This window comes from Lepidochelys kempii, chromosome 5 (genome assembly GCF_965140265.1).
Source record: "Lepidochelys kempii isolate rLepKem1 chromosome 5, rLepKem1.hap2, whole genome shotgun sequence".
NCBI lineage: Eukaryota > Metazoa > Chordata > Testudines > Cheloniidae > Lepidochelys > Lepidochelys kempii.
In genome coordinates, this window is record NC_133260.1 from 4,667,265 (window position 1) to 4,685,139 (window position 17,875).

Genomic DNA, 17,875 nt, shown 5'->3' on the forward strand with positions numbered 1-17,875 from the left:
GGTTGTAATGCAACGTGCAGACCTATTGTACAATGTTGGCATGTACACAAGCTAGACACTGCAAGAATGAGTGAGACAGCCAGCCAGTTCCTGCTGGCAAGGTCCTCGTTGAGGACAGGCATGGTAGAGCCTTTGAACACAAGTTGAGTGATGTCTGCGTGGGAGGCTGTTTACCCACAGGCATTCTCATCAGCTATCCTACTTCACGGTTAGATGGACCATAAATGCTAAACAACTCCAGGTCAGCAGTTATCTTGTGAACGACAGGCTGCAAAGCACAGAATTTCTATGCTGCTACTTTTCTAGGCCTAGTCTGCACTAGAAAATTGTCGGCTTCACTATGTTGCTCAGGGGTGTGAAAACCCACACCCCTTGGGCGGTGGAGTTAAGCCGACCCCAGCGTAGGCAGCAGTAGGTTGACAAAAGAGGTGGATTACCTACTCTGATGGGAGAACCCCTCACATCAGTGTAGGTAATGTCTACACTGAAGCATTACAGTGGAGCCGCTGTGTTGCTGTAGCATTTCAAGTGTAGACAAGCCCCTAAACAGACAGGCTGAGCTTTGGCTTCCAATATAGGCACTGAGATTTTTTTTTTCCCCAGGGGTACTCCACCCCGCCTCTGCCCCGATGCCCTGCCTCCACTCCATCCCATCCCCAAGGCCCCGCCCTCGCTCTGCCTCATCCTGCCCCTGCTCTGCCCCCTCCCACAAATCACTGCCCTTGCTCCACCCTCTTCCCCCAAGGCCCTGCTCCACTCCTCCCTGAGGCCCCTGCTCACTTGCTGCTCTCCGCTCTCCCCCAAGCCCCTCCCCCAGCCATCAAACAGCTGTTTGGCGGCACCTCCAATCGGCTAATCGGGGGCGCCACCAAACAGCTGTGGCTGGTGAGTGCTGAGCACCCCCTTTTTTTTTTTTCCATGAGTGCTCCAGCCTCGGGGCACCCACGGAGTCAGCGCCTATGGCTTTCAAAGTTAATGTGCCCACTGTCTGATCATTTCCACATACTCTGAGACAAAGGGCCAAATTCTGCCAGCCCCTGCACTGGGTGAACGAAAGGCTGCTGGGTGCCTCCTCCCTATTGCACCAGTGCAGGAGCTGGACACAGGACAAGTCTAGCATTCTCCCAAGCACTAGGTAGCATGGTTAACAGCATGACGTGGCTGCAAGGAAGATGGCCAGTAAGGATGGCCAGCCCTCCTCCACCCTGCTGGCGTCTCAGAACCAGTGGGCCCTGAGCCGTTCAGCCCTGAGCTCTGCCTAGTACCCAGGGGGTGCCTGAAGTTACAACCCGGGCCAAAGATTCGTTCATATGCCGTCATCTTATCGAAACAACTAATGCCCACTGGAATTACACCAGCTAAAGTTGACATTCAAAAAAAGAGGGGCCAGGGGCCATTTCTGTTCCGCTGATGCAAAGCTGCAAATATATTTGTTTTCATGAGGAAGTGTAACTAAATCCATGCAATGTTTCATCTATGGACTATTGCTGAATTTATTTAGAACCTTCAGTTATGATAACAGCCATTGTAACCCCAATTTGCAAGTGTATGTGCCATTGTGCAAGCAACATTTGCCCAAGTGTTGCACACACTAAGCCTCCAACTGCATGTGGTAAAGCGCAGCATCGCTTAGCACACTGGACTAGGTTCCACTCTCAACACTGCCTCGGTCTTTCTGTGAGATCCTTGGAATAGTCACTCAACGGACTTCTGAGTACCAGTTTCCTCATCTGAAAAACTGGGATAATAGTACACACACACAGAAACACACAGACACCGGAAGGCTTATTTCATTAACATCTGAGATCTTTCTATGGAAACTAAAATCGTCATCATTCTTGTCTGCATGTGCAAAACACTTAACTGTATTTGTCAAAGTTCCTCCCCCACTCTGAACGCTAGGGTACAGATGTGGGGACCTGCATGAAAACCTCCTAAGCCTATCTTTACCAGCTTAGGTCAAAACTTCCCCAAGGTACAAAATATTCCACCCTTTGTCCTTGGATTGGCCGCTACTACCACCAAACAAATACTGGTTACTGGGGAAGAGCTGTTTGGAAACGTCTTTCCCCCCAAATACTTCCCAAAACCTTGCACCCCACTTCCTGGACAAGGTTTGGTAAAAAGCCTCACCAATTTGCCTAGGTGACTACAAACCCAGACCCTTGGATCTTAAGAACAATGAACAATCCTCCCAACACTTGCACGCCCCCCCTTTCCTGGGAAATGTTGGATAAAAAGCCTCACCACTTTGCATAGTTGACTACAGACCCAAACCCTTGGATCTGAGAACAATGAAAAAGCATTCAGTTTTCTTACAAGAAGACTTTTAATAGAAATAGGAGTAAATAGAAGTAAAGAAATCCCCTCTGTAAAATCAGGATGGTAGATACCTTACAGGGTAATTAGATTCAAAACATAGAGAATCCCTCTAGGCAAAACCTTAAGTTACAAAAAAGATACCCAGACAGAAATAGTTATTCTATTCAGCACAATTCTTTTCTCAGCCATTTAAAGAAATCATAATCTAACACATACCTAGCTAGATTACTTACTAAAAGTTCTAAGACTCCATTCCTGGTCTATCCCCGGCAAAAACAGCATATATACAGACACACAGACTCTTTGTTTCTCTCCATCCTCCCAGCTTTTGAAAGTATCTTGTCTCCTCATTGGTCATTTTGGTCAGGTGCCAGCGAGGTTACCTTTAGCTTCTTAACCCTTTACAGGTGAGAGGAGTTTTCCTCTGGCCAGGAGGGATTTTAAAGGGGTTTACCCTTCCCTTTATATTTATGACAGTATTTGTAACAAGTGTGCATATTTTGTAGGTTCAATTTAGGATCCCATGTTTGCAAATACGGCCCAGTATGCCACCAATAAGGCTCATAATGCACATCACTACCATAACAAATGCTGAATGCATTCAGATTAGAACAGGAGGCTTGCTAAAGTGTTATGGGAATTTAATTCTTGCACTCCAAAGACTCCAATTAATCAAAATTACAAGGCTTAACTCAGTTTCTTACAAAGTCACATTCACCGTTTGGATACTCAAACTTTTCTGCACTTCCAGCATCTTCATATATCAGAAAAGGGACAAGATTAATTCTTATTAAATATTCGTATTGCAGTAGCTCCTGAGGCTCAAACCCTGACTGAGGTCCCATTATGTTAGACGCTGGCCACCCAAAAATACAGCACCTGCCCCAGAGAGATATTCCTAAATTCAGGAGAATGATCATCATTGGGTTACCTCAGTTTATCAGTCAGTGTCATCCGAAGTTTGCGAATATGATGGTGTACAGATACTCTGTCACTGAGCTGCTAGTTCTGCATATTGTTATATTGCTGGAATTTGCTTTAATGGTACATGCAGTATCAATGCTTCATGCTTTTTTACATTCAATCATAAGGGGGATTTGTATTTGGTTTGTTTTTGAAAGTTACTCTGCTGTGAAGAGACAAATAAGACCTGGATAATTTGAAAGGGGGAGGTTTAGGTTGGATATTAGGAAAAACTTTTTCACTTGGAGGGTGGTGAAACACTGGAATGGGTTACCTAGGGAGGTGGTGGAATCTCCTTCCTTAGATATTTTTAAGGTCAGGCTTGACAAAGCCCTGGCTGGGATGATTTAGTTGGGGATTGGTCCTGCTTTGAGCAGGGGGTTGGACTAGATGACCTCGTGAGGTCCCTTCCAACACCGATATTCTATGAAAGGTGAGGGAAGTTACTTTATTCAACTCTCACCACGTGTTATTGATTTGAAAGACCCTTAATGTCTCATTTTTCAGAGTAACAGCCGTGTTAGTCTGTATTCGCAAAAAGAAAAGGAGTACTTGTGGCTTTCCTTTTCTTAATGTCTCAGACTTTTAATCAACAAGAGTCTTGACCCAGGGCTGTCTGAATCCCATGGAAAATTAATATTCAGGGGAATAATTTTGGAGATTCTGTCTAGACAGAAGCTGATACAATTTTGATCAAAGGAACAACATAGTCATCGCTTTGGGAGGCGGTTTTGGGAGTCAGTGGTGTCTTGGCCTACCAGGTTGTTTGATGGGGTATGCAAGACTGGTCTAAGCCTGTAGCATCAGGCTCATATGAGAAAGGCAAAATGCCCAAAGAAAAGGCTGTCTCATTAAGGCTTCAGCCTCTAATTATAAACCTGCCTCTTTAAGAAACTCCTGTTTCCCTCAGATTTGCGTTGTTGGAAGGAATCCCTGGCCACACCCCTGGCAGGCTCCTTCCATTCCTTGTAAACAAGAAACCAAGCAGTCTTGTAGCACTGGCCCTGGCCATCACAGAGTGCAGAGGTCAGGCAGAGATGGAGCAGCTCATTCCCCAGGCTCTCCTGACATCTCAGCCAGGCTGGCTCTAGCAGGCTCTGCCTCCACTGCTCCCTGGGCCAGGAGTAGGGGGAGGAAGAGCCCATTCTCCTTCCCTCTCAGAGACCCTTCTCCACACATGCCTGGCTGAGGCCAAGTGGAAAAACTCTCTCTCCAACTGGCAGGCAAAACAGGCCGGGGCAGGGCAGAACCCTGCCAGACTTCTGCAGAAAATAAGCACTTACCTCCGTGCTCTAGTGTGTGGTATGTCTGCCCCCTCTGACCTGGCTGCTTCTGTCGGACATTCATTACAATGCTTGCCAGTGTTACTCTTAACTAAGATGACAGGCTCATAGAACTTAGAGACGGAAAAGACCCACTCTCCTTGCAAGGGTAGGAAACATGGCCTGACTGTGCAAGGCACGGTACGCTCTCAGCTCCCACTGATTCCAAGGGAGTTATGGTGCTTGGTATCTTGAGAGGTGCTTGGTATCTTGAAAGTTCAGATATAAATGGGGTGTGGGGTCAGGTAAGGAATCATTTCCAGAGCTGCATCGAGTTTAAGGTCAGAAGAGGCCATTAAATCATCTAGTCTTACCTGCTGTATATCACAGGCTGTTAAATTTCACCCAGCTACCCCTGAATTGAGCCCAGTAACTTGTATCTGAGCCTGTATTGAGCCCAGTAACTTGCATCACTTCTGTGAATTTTTGTTCCTATCGTAAATCACCCTCAATGTTAAAAATGTGTGCCTTATTTCCAATTTGAAAAACAAATGAGATTTCTGTCTGAAATTGTTACCTACTGAAGTTACAAAGAACTTCTAAGCTGTCTGGAACTGAAAGAAGTCGGCAAATATTTCCCCTCACTCTCCTATTCGCTGAGGCTGCTTATTACACATTTCAGAATCAAACACTACTGAAAAATGTGAAGTCTGACCTTCAGCGTGAAAGTTTTGAAGACGAGGAAAAGGATGATTAGACCCAAACCAAGAATGTGCAGAATCTGTTTCATCTTCCAGACTGTCGTCCCAGATTTGCTTAGTAAGTTTTTCTCCTATTTAGCTGATGATAGGTGTGTTCTCAGGAAGTTAGAACTATTATTAAGTTGTGATGGTAAAACAAAGAATCTGTTAACACCAGTAAAGGAATATTGTAATAAAACAGCTGGCCATAGGGTTACAAGACATTGCTGTAGAATACGGAGAAGGAAAACGAATTCAGAGAGGTTGTTTGAATCGTTAGCTAGCAGCATTGCAGCTTGCACTAAACACCTTGGCCTGACACAGAACTCTTCAATTTCTCCCTACACACGTGGACAGTTAGGGGCATCTTCAGAATCCTGTTGGGTTTCTTTAGTTTACTTACAGAAATGCTATGTATCAAGGTAATATAAGAAACAATTTTTTCAAAGGGGTTTATAATGGGGAACAAAAAGTACAAATCAAATAGGCAGCAACCATCTTGACAGCCTCAGGCAGATTAGGACTGAGAAAATTCAGATCTCTTTAGAAACCTTTTGAAAAAAATCAAAAAGGGTTTAAAGTTGTTGCTGTTACTTATTATGAGCCAGATCCTGAGGTACTAAGTTAGCTTTTCTTAGTCCTTTCTCAGGCCAACTCTTTCAGAAAGGACTAAGTAGAACCCAAGCAAAGACTTTGGCTAGATCTCTCTCTTTCTCCGACATAGTCTAACGGTGTCACTGCAGTGTCTCTGGACACACACACAGTGGCTGAGCGCTGCTTCTATCCCAAGACTCGATCTCATAATTAATATCACTTTAAAAGACGTGCTCTGAATTTGCAGGGTTCGTGTAACTGCAACTTTCCTTTCAATACACAGGTCTGAACAAGTCACAAACCAGTGGGTAATATGTAAAGAGGCTGTTTTCCATTATATGTTCATATTAATGCAGAAACAGTTTGTCCTCTATGTAAAAGGGCAGTAGATAGACCAGTGTGTAATTAAGATAATGATTTCTTGGCTTCAGAAATGCTATTAATCACACTATTTTCTGAAATTCTCTGTAATTGTTCTGCAGCTAAAAAATTAACATATTATCCTACTGATTGTTAGGAAGTTTTCACCCCTTGGAAAAATAAAAGCTTTCAGAAACTCACTTTTTAAAACAGTTTAACAAATAGTCTATAGGCATGTCCATCCAGATAGGAGTTTACCCTTGATTCTTCATTCTTCTTGAATATTTGAAGTTAGACCCGTCTTTCTAATTAACACTACGGTGGCAAAGGGAATGAGCACCTCTGGACACTTGCCAACATTTCTGAGAGTTCTGCAAGAACTAACTGCCTAGATAAGCTGGAGGTTGTGGGCTTCTATATCCCCATCCGCCCAAAGGCTGTGTACGTGCTCTGGCAGAGATTAGCACTGTACAGACTTTAAAGACTTCCTCCCCAAATCCAGCAAAGCATGAAAGCACAGGTTTCAAGTGCTTTGCTAGATCAAGGCCTTTATCACCACATCTTCCCAGTGAGGCTGGGATCAATGTCCTCATTTTACAATGTGGAAACATGAGGGCCCAGACCCACAAAGGTACCTAGGTGCCAAAGTCCGTTTTGGGCTCCACTGACACCCACAAGCCCCCCACTCAGCTGCAGCCTAACCTCACTCAGCACCTAAATTTTGGCAGCAAAAGTTCCCTAGGGTCCGAAATTTCTGCGTCTGAGCATGCGCACTGTTGCCCCACTCTTGGTGTCCAGGTTCTTATCTCTGGTCTAAGCCCTAGAGCGATCCATGGACCTATTTGTATGCGGGGTCTGCTCCAGTAGGCAGGCTCAGAGTGGAGCAACTTCAGCAGGGGAGTGAGGGAGAGCCACATCAGAATATCCTCCAGCTCAGCAGAGGAGTCTGCTGAAGGCAGTGGGCTGTGAAGGAGCTTGCAGCGGCCATAGCTGTGTTCTGGGCAGCTCTGCCCCACCAGCCATATACAGGCTAAAGGTCCTCACCCAAACTGAAGGCCCTGTGGCTATAATTTTAATAGACCCCAAAAGCCGGGCCAGGGGAACGCTGCGTGTAATGGGAGCAGGACAGGGAACAGACTTCCCTCTCGAGCTATCACTGGTTACAGTTTGCATTTTCAAGACTCTCTACAAAAGAGAGGGCTAGAAAGTCCTATGATTTAATAAAAAGCAGATTAAATTATTCCTGCCATTTCATAGTCATGGGGGCATGGGCTCAGAGGCAGGGGCTGTATCCCTCTTCATTTCGCTCACTCCCTTCTTATTTAGTTCTGCAGTTGCATTCTGTATTCTGGGATGCAGTTTGTACAAAAAAAATCTTTATACAAGATTCTATTCTATAGAGGTTCTTTTAGAGCCCAGTGGCAATTGGCTCTACTCAGGCATATTCCAGCAACCCACCAGGGCTTCCCATGGGCATCGGAGTCCACCCATGGAGATCTGATTGAAGGACCGAAGTTGCATTTTATTACATATTCTGGGGAAATGACTAAGATGACAACCCTATAAAATAGACAGCAGTGATGAGAGGTAAAAGAGGTTTCCCTGAAATGGTTTTTACCTTGTAGATTTTCCCTTCTTCAGTGCCAACGAGAAATAAATAATCTATCTTCTTGTGAAAATCAAAGGAAGTTCCACAACCTATTTGAGAGAGAGAGAGGGAGAGCTGTCAATCAGAAAGACGGCCATGATATCAAGCATAGGTTTCCTTGTTATTGCACAAATTCCATCAATGAAGGTTTTGAAAAAATATTTTTTCATATTGGCTGCCGGTGGGTGCTAAGCACCTGCTAATTCGGAGCCTCTGATCCAGGGCAGCATTAGATGACGGCCTCTCCCCTCCTCAGCAGCACAGTATATCAAAGATGTTCTTTCCCTGCACTCCACTATGTTCCCACAGAACATCTCATCAAATTTGCCAAATCTCAGTTCTTATTTCTGGAAGGCACTCAGCATGGCAATGGGCATAGTATCAGAACCTAAATGGACCACACGTGCACTGTTTCAAGAACAGATCCTTCCCCAGGATGACCTTAAAGAAGGAAAGAGAATAAGTCCTCTCTCTCCAGCTCCACCTTGGCATCTCTGGATCCAAGGATGTGGTGTCCTTTGTTAATGTCTGTGAAGCTCTCAGATATTATAGTGATGGGGCCCACAGAAAAGCCTGTGGAGGAAATTAATAATTATGTCTTCAGGGCAGGGTTTGACTAGTGGGCAGTAAATAAGGCCTGGAGCCACACATTGAACAATGTGGAGAAGACAAAATATTGAATAGCTGCTGCCTGACCCTGTCCCAGTTCAGCTTGGGGAGGTTCCCAGAGGTAGGTCTGGCCCAGTCTGAGGAGTGGCTCCTATAAGAGAAGAGGAAGTCCTGTCCCTCACCAGCCTGACTGGGACTAGCAGCTGGAGCCTGGCACACAGTAGGAGCCCCCAGCTGTGGTGCCCCCAGCAGCACAGGGGAGATCCGACCCACCTTCGGGAACCTCTCCTGGCTGCAGAAAGCTCCAGCTCCGAAGGCAGCACAGCCATGGAGCTTCCTGCAGCCAGGGGAGGTTCCCAGAGATGGGTCTGACCTACCCCAGGGAAGAGGGAGTCCTGTCCTTCCCCACCCCTACCGGGACTAGCAGCTGGAGCCCAGTGCACAATAGGAAGCCCCAGCTGGGGTGCTCCCAGCCCTGCCCCGCCCCAACTCTGGGCCCAGTGCTCAGGAGTTAAAGTGGCCTTGGGCTGGCTATGGGGGGAGGGATGGACCACAGCACCCCTCTGACCATGGGGCTCTGGACAATCACCCACCTGTAAGGCCAGCCTTGCCGCCCCCCCCCCAAAGTGATGCCCCCCCCACAATAGCTTTGCAACCTCCCACAACACTCTTTTGGGTTGGGACCCTCACAGTTATAACACCATGAAACTTCAGATGTAAACATCTGAAACTGTGAAATTTACTATTTTAAAAATCCTAGTACCATGAAATTGATCAAAATGGACTGTGAATTTGGTAGGGCTCCATTCATAATTCGTACACACATTGCAGGGTGAATCCAAATTGCACTGCAACCTTAATTCTGGCATTTCCTAACTCCTGAGTGCTCGACTTTGCAACTTTAATAACGTTCTTTTAATATAGTTTGTGTGTAAGTTCCTAGAGTTTTTTTAAACATTTGGAATTCCTTCCCCCGACCCATGAAATTCCATCATGTAAGCATCATAGTGACACCTACATGGTATATCAGAAGGGTTGGAACCTTTAGATCCACCACACAGATCCCTGTCACTTGAGTTAACAAAGTAACTGATAGCAGTAGTAGGTTGTTATCGTCTATGTGGCCCAACCCTAGAAAGGGACGAGACACTTTACCATTGGGTTTCACAAATATTTGCTGACAGCAGAGGAAGGCGAGTCAGGAATCTAGGGTCCCAGTCCAGGATCTGAATGGGAGTGTGGTCTAGGCACAGACTTCTCCACCCAATCCCACACAATCGGTCCCTGTTCTGTCTGTCCCCCCCCAAACCCCTCCCAGTTCCCTCCCTCATTCCTTGGAGATCCTATATTGTGACTCACCATCAGCATGTATCAAACTAATTCCCTCTCACAAATATATTACACTCTCTACAAATTGCTAACTCTGAAACATTCTTCTACGCAAAGGGAATTTCCTTCTGCAAGCTCTGTAAGGCTATATCTTCTCTCCCAAAATAGGCATGTTTTTACAGCAAGACAGCTAACCCGGCTTAGCTCTTATGAGAAAGATTAATAAGACTGGGACTTTTCAGCTTGGAAACGAGATGACTAAGGCAGGATATGATAGAGGTCTATAAAGTCATGACTGAGAAAGTAGATAAGGAAGTGTTATTTACTCCTTCTCATAACACAAGAACTAGGGGTCACCAAATGAAAGTAATAGGCAGCAGGTTTAAAACAAACAAAATGAAGTATTTCTTCACTCAACGCACAGACAACCTGTGGAACTCCTTCCAGGGGATGTTGTGAAGGCCAAGACTATAACAGGGTTCAAAAAAGAACTAGAAAAGTTCATGGAGAATAGGTCTATCAATAGCTATTAGCCAGGATGGGCAGGGATGGTGTCCCTAGCCTCTGTTTGCCAGAAGCTGGAAATGGGCAACAGGGGATGGATCACTTGATGATTATCTGTTCTGTTCATTCCCTCTGAGGCACCTGGCATTGGCCACTGTCGGAAGACAGGCTGCTGGGCTAGATGGACCTTTGGTCTGACCCAATATGGTGATTGTTATGTTCTCTCTTGGTGTGACGGAGGCAAGGAACTGATAGTTTATACATTGTTGTAGCTAGTTGAGGTTAACCTTAGGTGAGAGGGAGATGGGTAACGTTGTTCAGCTTGACTAGATACATCTAGATAGAAACGACCATTGCTTTGACTGCAATCGGAGATGTGATTGCAGCACATGTAGGCAGATCCATGCTAGCTTTAATCTAGATAATTCAGGTACCACAAGCAATGAAGTCACAACAACACGGGCTTCAGCATGGGCTACACAAGCCTGCCTGGGACCCTGGGTAAGTACTTAGGCAGCTAGCCTGAAGGAACTCAGATTTGAAATTGCAGAACTACTAACTATAGTTTGTAACCTATCCCTGAAATCAGCCTCTGCACCAGATGACTGGAGGATAGCCAATGTAACACCAATTTTTAAAAAGGGCTCCAGAGGCAATTCTGGCAATTACAGGCTAGTGAGTCTAACTTTAGAACCAGAGAATTATCAGACACACAGATGAACACGATTTGTTGGGGAAGAGTCAACAAGGCTTTTGTAAAGGGAAATCATGCCTTTGAAGGGGTCAACAAATGTGGATAAGGGTGAGCCACTAGATATATTGCACTTGGATTTTCAGAAAGCCTTTGAAAAAGTTCCTCACCAAAGGCTCTTAAACTCTAAGTAGTCATGGGATAAGAGGGAAGGTCCTGTCATGGATCAGTAACTGAAAGACAGGAAACAAAGGGTAGGAATAAATGGTCAGTTTTCACAATGGAGAGAGGTAAACAGCGGGATCCCACCCATGGATCTGCATTGGGACCTGTACTGTTTAACATATTCTTTAATGATCTGGAAAAGAGAGTGAACAGTGAAGTGTCAAAATCTGCAGATGATAAAAAAATTATTCAAAATCATTAAATCCATATGTGATCGTTAAGTCCAAAAACTAGGTGACTGGGCAACAAAATGGCAGGTGAAATTCAATATTGATAAGTGCAAAGTAATGCACATTGGACAACATAATCCCAACTCTACATATGTAAGGGTGAGTTCTAAATTAGCTGTTACCACTCAAGAAAGAGATTATGGAGTTGCCATGGTCACTTCTCTGAAAACTTTAGCTCAATGCACAGAATAGGTCAAAACCACTAATAGAATGTGAGAAACAATTAGGAAAGGGATAGATAATAAAACAGAAAATATCAGAATGCCTCTATATAAATCCCTGGTGCACCCACATCCTGAATACTTTGTGTCCTGTTCTGATCAACCCCAACTCAAAAAAAATACAATGGAACTGGAAAATGTTCAGAGAAGGGCAACAAAGATGATCAAGAGCATGGAATGGCTTTCATACAAGGGGAGAACAAAAAAATTAGGACTGTGCATCTTAGAGAAAGGGAGATATCATAGAGGTCTATAAAGTCAAGAAATGTGTGGAAAAAGTGACTAGAGAATTGTTATTTACCCCTTCCCACAATACAAAAATGAGGGATCACCTGATTAAAGTAATGGTTTAATACAAACATTAGGAAGTACTTTTTCACACAACACATAGCTAACCTGTGAAACTCATTGCCTTTGGCTGTAGGCTAAAATCATGTCTAGGTTGAAAAAAACCAAGTTAAGTTATTGGAGGTCAGATCCATCGACGGAAATTAATCAAGTTGGACGGGATGCAACCCCAAGCTCAGGGCAACCCTAAACTTCTGATTGCCAGAAGCCAGGAGTAGAAGACAGAGAATCACTCAAAAAACGCCCTGTTCTGAACACTCCACCTGAAGCTCTGGTACGGGCCACTGTCAGAAGACAGGATACTGGGCAAGATGGACCATTGGTCTGACCCAGGGTGGCAACTCTTATGTTCCCCTAAGCTAGCTAGATTTAAGCTAGAGTGGGCATGCCTACCCTACAATCACAGCTTCACATGCAGTAAAGACGTAGCCTGAGAGTCAAACCTTCTCCCAGGTTAGAGACCATCATCTCCACAGAGACTCTGACTTAGATCTGCTAACAGCCAAGAGGAGTAACCTTTCTTTAAGAACAAGGAGTACTTGTGGCACCTTAGAGACTAACAAATTTATTTGAGCATAAGCTTTCGTGGGCTAAAACCCACTTCATCGGATGCATGCAGTGGAAAATACAGTAGGAAGATACATATATATATACACAGAAAACATGAAAAAATGTGTGTTGCCATACACACTATAACGAGAGTGCTCAATTAAGATGAGCTATTAGCAGCAGGAGAAAAAAACCTTTTGTAGTGATAATCAAGATGGCCCATTTCCAACAGTTGACAAGAAGGTGAGAGTAACAGTGGGGGGGGTTGGAAATAAACATGGGGAAATATTTTACTTTGTGTAATGATCCATCCACTCCCAGTCTTTATTCAAGCCTAATTTAATGGCGTCCAGTGTGCAAATTAATTCCAATTCAGCAGTCTCTCATTGGAGTCTGTTTTTGAAGTTTTTTGTTGTTGTAATATTGTGACTTTTAGGTCTGCAATTGAATGACTGGGGAGATTGAGGTGTTCTCCAACTGGTTTTTGAATGTTATAATTCTTGACATCTGATTTGTGTCCTGTCATAAATATAAAGGGAAGGGTAACCACCTTTCTGTATACAGTGCTATAAAATCCCTCCTGGCCAGAGACAAAATCCTTTCACATGTAAAGGGTTAAGAAGCTAAGGTAACCCCGCTGGCACCTGACCCCAAATGGCCAATGAGGAGACAAGATTCTTTCAGATCTGGAGTGTGGGGGGGAAACAAAGGATTTGTCTGTCTGTGTGATGCTTTTGCCGGGAACAGATCAGGAATGCAGCCTTACAACTCATGTAAAGTTAGTAAATAATCTAGCTAGAAATGTGTTACATTTTCTTTTGTTTAATGGCTTGTATAATAAGCTGTGCTGGAGGGAATGTATATTCCTGTTTTTGTGTCTTTTTGTAACTTAAGATTTTGCCTAGAGGGATTCTCTGTGTTTTGAATCTGATTACCCTGTAAAGTATTTACCATCCTGATTTTACAGAGGTGATTCTTTTACCTTTTCTTTAATTAAAATTCTTCTTTTAAGAACCTGCTCGATTTTTCATTGTTCTTAAGATCCAAGGGTTTGGATCTGTGTTCACCTGTACCAATTGGTGAGGATTCTTATCAAGCCTTCCCCAGGAAAGGGGGCTTGGGGGGATATTTTGGGGGAAGACGTCTCCAAGTGGGCTCTTTCCCTGTTCTTTGTTTAAAACGTGTGATGGTGGCAGCATACTCTTCAAGGACAAGGCAAAGTTTGTACTTTGGAAAGTTTTTAACCTAAGCTGGTAAGAATACGCTTAGGGGGTCTTTCATGCAGGTCCCCACATCTGTACTCTAGAGTTCGGAGTGGGGAAGGAACCTTGACTTGTCCATTTATTCTTTTACATAGAGACTGTCCGGTTTGGCCAATGTACATGGCAGAGGGGCATTGCTGGCACATGATGGCATATATCACATTGGTAGATGCGCAGGTGAACGAGCCTTTGATAGTGTGGCTGATGTGATTAGGTCCTAGGATTCTTTAAGAGTCTCTCTCCCCATCACCTCACACCTGGAGAGCTCTCTGCTTTAATTTCTATGCATGAGTGATTAGAGGTTTGATGTCACTAATTATCAGGATGGTGAGAACTTGGGCTCATACCAATTGTTTGCAGCTGCAGTCCCTCTGGCCCTTCCATCGTTGTTCCCTCTACTGACAGCTTGATGACATCTGAATGAACCAGCTCATTCTGCAGGCAGAGGAGACTTCAGATTAATAAGTGTCTTTGTGGTGACAATACAGAGACTGTCGTTGCTTGGAAATGGCACATTTTCTTGAAGAATTTTAAAAAGCTGAACATAAAAGTATTTGTCATTTCGTGCCAGCAGCCGGCAGCTTGTGAAAGCTGTGTTTTAGTTACTGTGAGCTTTGCTTCCCTTCCCCAGAATAGAGAGCCTCTACCACTCATGGACTGTATTGGGACCTTATCACAGCAGGACACCCATGTGCACACACCCAGGTTACACAAACCCTGGTTTCTTGGGTCAAAATTTTCAAACTTGGGCTAGGCAACTACATCATTTAGGCACCTATTAAGTGGCCTGATCTTTTGCAGAAATCCTGATCACCTGCAGCTCTTGTTGACTTCAGTATCTCTCAAAAACAGACTGATGGTATTTCAGGTTGGGCACGTTCCTTCTCACCCCCCAGTTCAAGAAGAGAGGCACTCAGTGTGAGCAAAAGGTTTACGAAATGAAAGCTGTACTCTATCTAGCCATTAAAGTCTGCATCAGTTTCTCCATCAGTAACATGAGGATAATACTAATATTTACAGTAGAACCTCAGAGTTACGACCACCTTGGGAATGGAGGTTGTTCGTAACTCTGAAATGTTCGTAACCCTGAACAAAATGTTATGGTTGTTCTTTCAAATGTTTACAGCTGAACATTGACTTAACGCAGCTTTGAAACTTAATTATGCCGAAGGAAAATGCTGCTTTCCCTTTATTTTTTTAGTAGTTTACATTTAACACAGTACTGCACTGGATTTGCTTTTTCTCCCCCCTTTTGTCTCTGCTGCTGCCTGATTGCTTCTTCCGGTTCCAGGTGAGGTGTGTGGCTGACTGGTCAGTTTGTAACGCTGGTGTTCGTAACTCTGAGATTCTACTGTACTTGGCAAGATCAACTTCTGCTTTGTGTCACACCAGTGCAGTGGGGAGTAGAACTTGGGCCATTGTTTGTATAACACCATATTAATGCTGTGATTGTTAAAGCCTATGAATTAGCACCCAGTACCGGGTTTAAAAGGGCACCGGTGCCAGGCCCACGTTCAAAAGGGGCCCCCACCAAGCCCGCTCCACTTGGGCTGCACTCTGAGCCGCTGGCTCCTCTCCACCCCCTGACCCCTCCCTCCCCACCGCTAGCTCCTCTCAGCTGTCCTGCTGGCCCAGGGCTTCTCTCCACCCCCTGGTCCCTCTCCCCCACCCACTGCTCACTCCTCTCAGCCGGCGGCCGGCTGGCCGAGGACTCCTCTCCACCCCTGTCGCTGGCAGGCTGCTGATTGGCAGGCAGTGCCAGTGACTGGGGTGGAGGGGAGCCCTCAGCCTCTGCCCTCCGGGCTGGTCTGCTTCGGGCTCCCCAGGAGTGGGGCCTGCCTCGACTGCCGCTCTGTGTAAGTAGCAGGCTGGGAAAGTTGGTGGCTGTCGTCCCTCCCCGACCCTGCAAGGAAATGCCCCCTCCACCACGGGCACCGCTAGTGCCAGGCAGGGAGGGCTGGGTGGGGCCATGGCAGATGGGGCTGCTCTGTGCTTCTGGGCTTCAGCTGTCCTGCCTCCTAGCACTGTGCTGGGAGCGGGGATCCCTGCTCTATGCTGGCTCAGCAGTGCCAGTGAGTGCGGCCGGGGGGCAGGGTGTGGGGGAGTGGGTCTGTGAGGGGGCGGGAGGAGCTGGGCAGTGGGGGAGGTTTGTGTGTGTTGGGGCACTGCGGGGGGAGTTCTGGGTCTGGTGCTGGGCAGTTGTGGTGGGATTTGGGCAGGGGTGGTAGTCAGGGATAGTGGTGTGCAGGGCGCTGTGCATTTGTGGTGAGGCAGTCTGTGGGGTACTGGGCATACAGAGTCGGGGGAGTTGGGTGGGGGGTTGCATGGTATGGCATGGTCCTGCCCCTGAGGGGAAGGGGCCCTCTGGCAGCATAAGGCCAGGCAGGCCAGTGTGCTTCTGCCCTGGGGCAGCAGGTTTGTATAATTTCTGGTGGTGCCCAGAACAGGTCCAAGTCCCGCCCCCACCACACTCACCTGCTTAAGGCTCTGGGAGGGAGTTTGGGTGCTGGGTGCAAGCTCTGGGCTGGGGCATGGAGTTGGGGTGCAGGAGAGGGTGAGGAGTGCAGTGCTTACCTTGGGCAGCTCCCAAAAGCGACCTGCACACCCCTCTGGCAGTAGCTCCTAGGCAGGGGGCAGTGGGGGGGCTCTGTGCTGCTGCCCACAGGTACCACCCCCGCAGAACCCATTGGCTGCAATTCCCGGCCAATGGGAGCTATGAAGTTGGTGCTCATGGTGGGGGCAGCGCACGGAGACACCCCACCCAGGGCCACAGGGATGTGCCAGCCGCTTCCAGGAGCGGTGCGGAGCAAGGGCTGGCAGGAAGCTGCCTTCGCCCCACCGCACTACCGGTGGTGGTGGCAGCGGCCAGGGGCCCCTGGACCCTTTTAATTCGCCCTGGGGCAACAGCCGGGGCCAGGAGATGTTCATGGGGAGGTGCGCAGGGGAAACAGACGGGGCCAGGAGAGACACCTGGCCCCGAACATTGGTGGAGCCAGGCCTCCGGGCCCTAAATATCCCTGGAGCACGGGGACCACAGGCCCATATAACTTGCCGCCCCTGCATCTGGTGACTACCAGTTTGTAAACAGTGCCCTTGCGCTGGGCTGTGCAGAACAGGGCCGCCCCCACCATGCCATGCCCCAGTGCCCTGGCTGGCCCTTCGCTCAGGGGACTGATCTCCCAGCGCCATGCTCCACTGCCCCCAGGGGGGCCCACAAATATGTTTGGTGCCGGGCCCACAAAAGGTTAATCCGGCCCTGTTAGCACCTTGGCTGTGCTTTAAAATTTCCCTGTTATCATCAAGGTAACATGCAGCTTAACATTCACAGTTTGAGAACCAAGTGTCAGCAACACACAGGTAGGTGTTTCCCCCTCCAAAATAAATGCTACATATATTTTTGTTTGTATTATCATAGTGTCTAGGAGCTCTAATCAGATCAGGACCACACTATGTTCTGTACAAACACAGAACAAAAAGACTGTAAACTCTTTAGGGTAGGAACTATCTGCGTATAAGAGAAGAGACAACACATGAGACAGACAGACAGACGGGGGGAATACAAGGAAAGAAAAAATAATAATGAAACAATGAGATAGTGCAACAATCTGTTAGAGTCTATTCAGGAATTCAACTATTTCTGCATAATGAGAGCTCGTAATGAATGAGAATACATTGTGGTGGGGGGCGGGTGTGATAAAAAGAACAAGGAATTAAAGTTTAAATTAGTGAGCACCAAGGCCTGAGGTTGGATGTTTTCATGCAATGTTTAGATTTCCCACTGGGGCATCTTCCTCATGGCCCTGACCCTGTACTGGTGGAAGAGGTGGCTGTGTCCTGTGGGGGAAAGGGTTTTCCGTGTAGGTTTCAAAAGCAATACATGAAACACAGGGTGAATCTTCAGAGAGCGAGGTAGTTGAAATACAAACGTGACTGGATTAACATGTCACAGGATCCTAAAAGGGCCAAGGAACCAAAAGTCCAGCGTGAGAGCAGATCTGTCTGTGTGGATATGCTCTGT

The 17,875-nt window shown here is 46.4% G+C and overlaps 1 protein-coding gene across 4 annotated transcripts in view; it reads right to left on the reverse strand.

Annotated features, from left to right (window-relative positions):
- Positions 1-17,875, reverse strand: part of DNAI1 (dynein axonemal intermediate chain 1) — a 275,448-nt gene that overhangs the window by 118,113 nt on the left and 139,460 nt on the right. For all 4 annotated transcript variants that reach the window (XR_012158826.1, XR_012158825.1, XR_012158827.1 and 1 more), the window contains 2 exons: positions 14,205-14,292; positions 7,860-7,939 (listed from right to left, as the gene is read on the reverse strand). Coding sequence is in view for 1 of the 4 variants with exons in the window: in XM_073343359.1 (XP_073199460.1) it covers positions 7,860-7,939; positions 14,205-14,292 (168 nt within the window). In the remaining 3 variants the exon portion in view is untranslated. The remainder of the gene's footprint in view (positions 1-7,859; positions 7,940-14,204; positions 14,293-17,875) is intronic.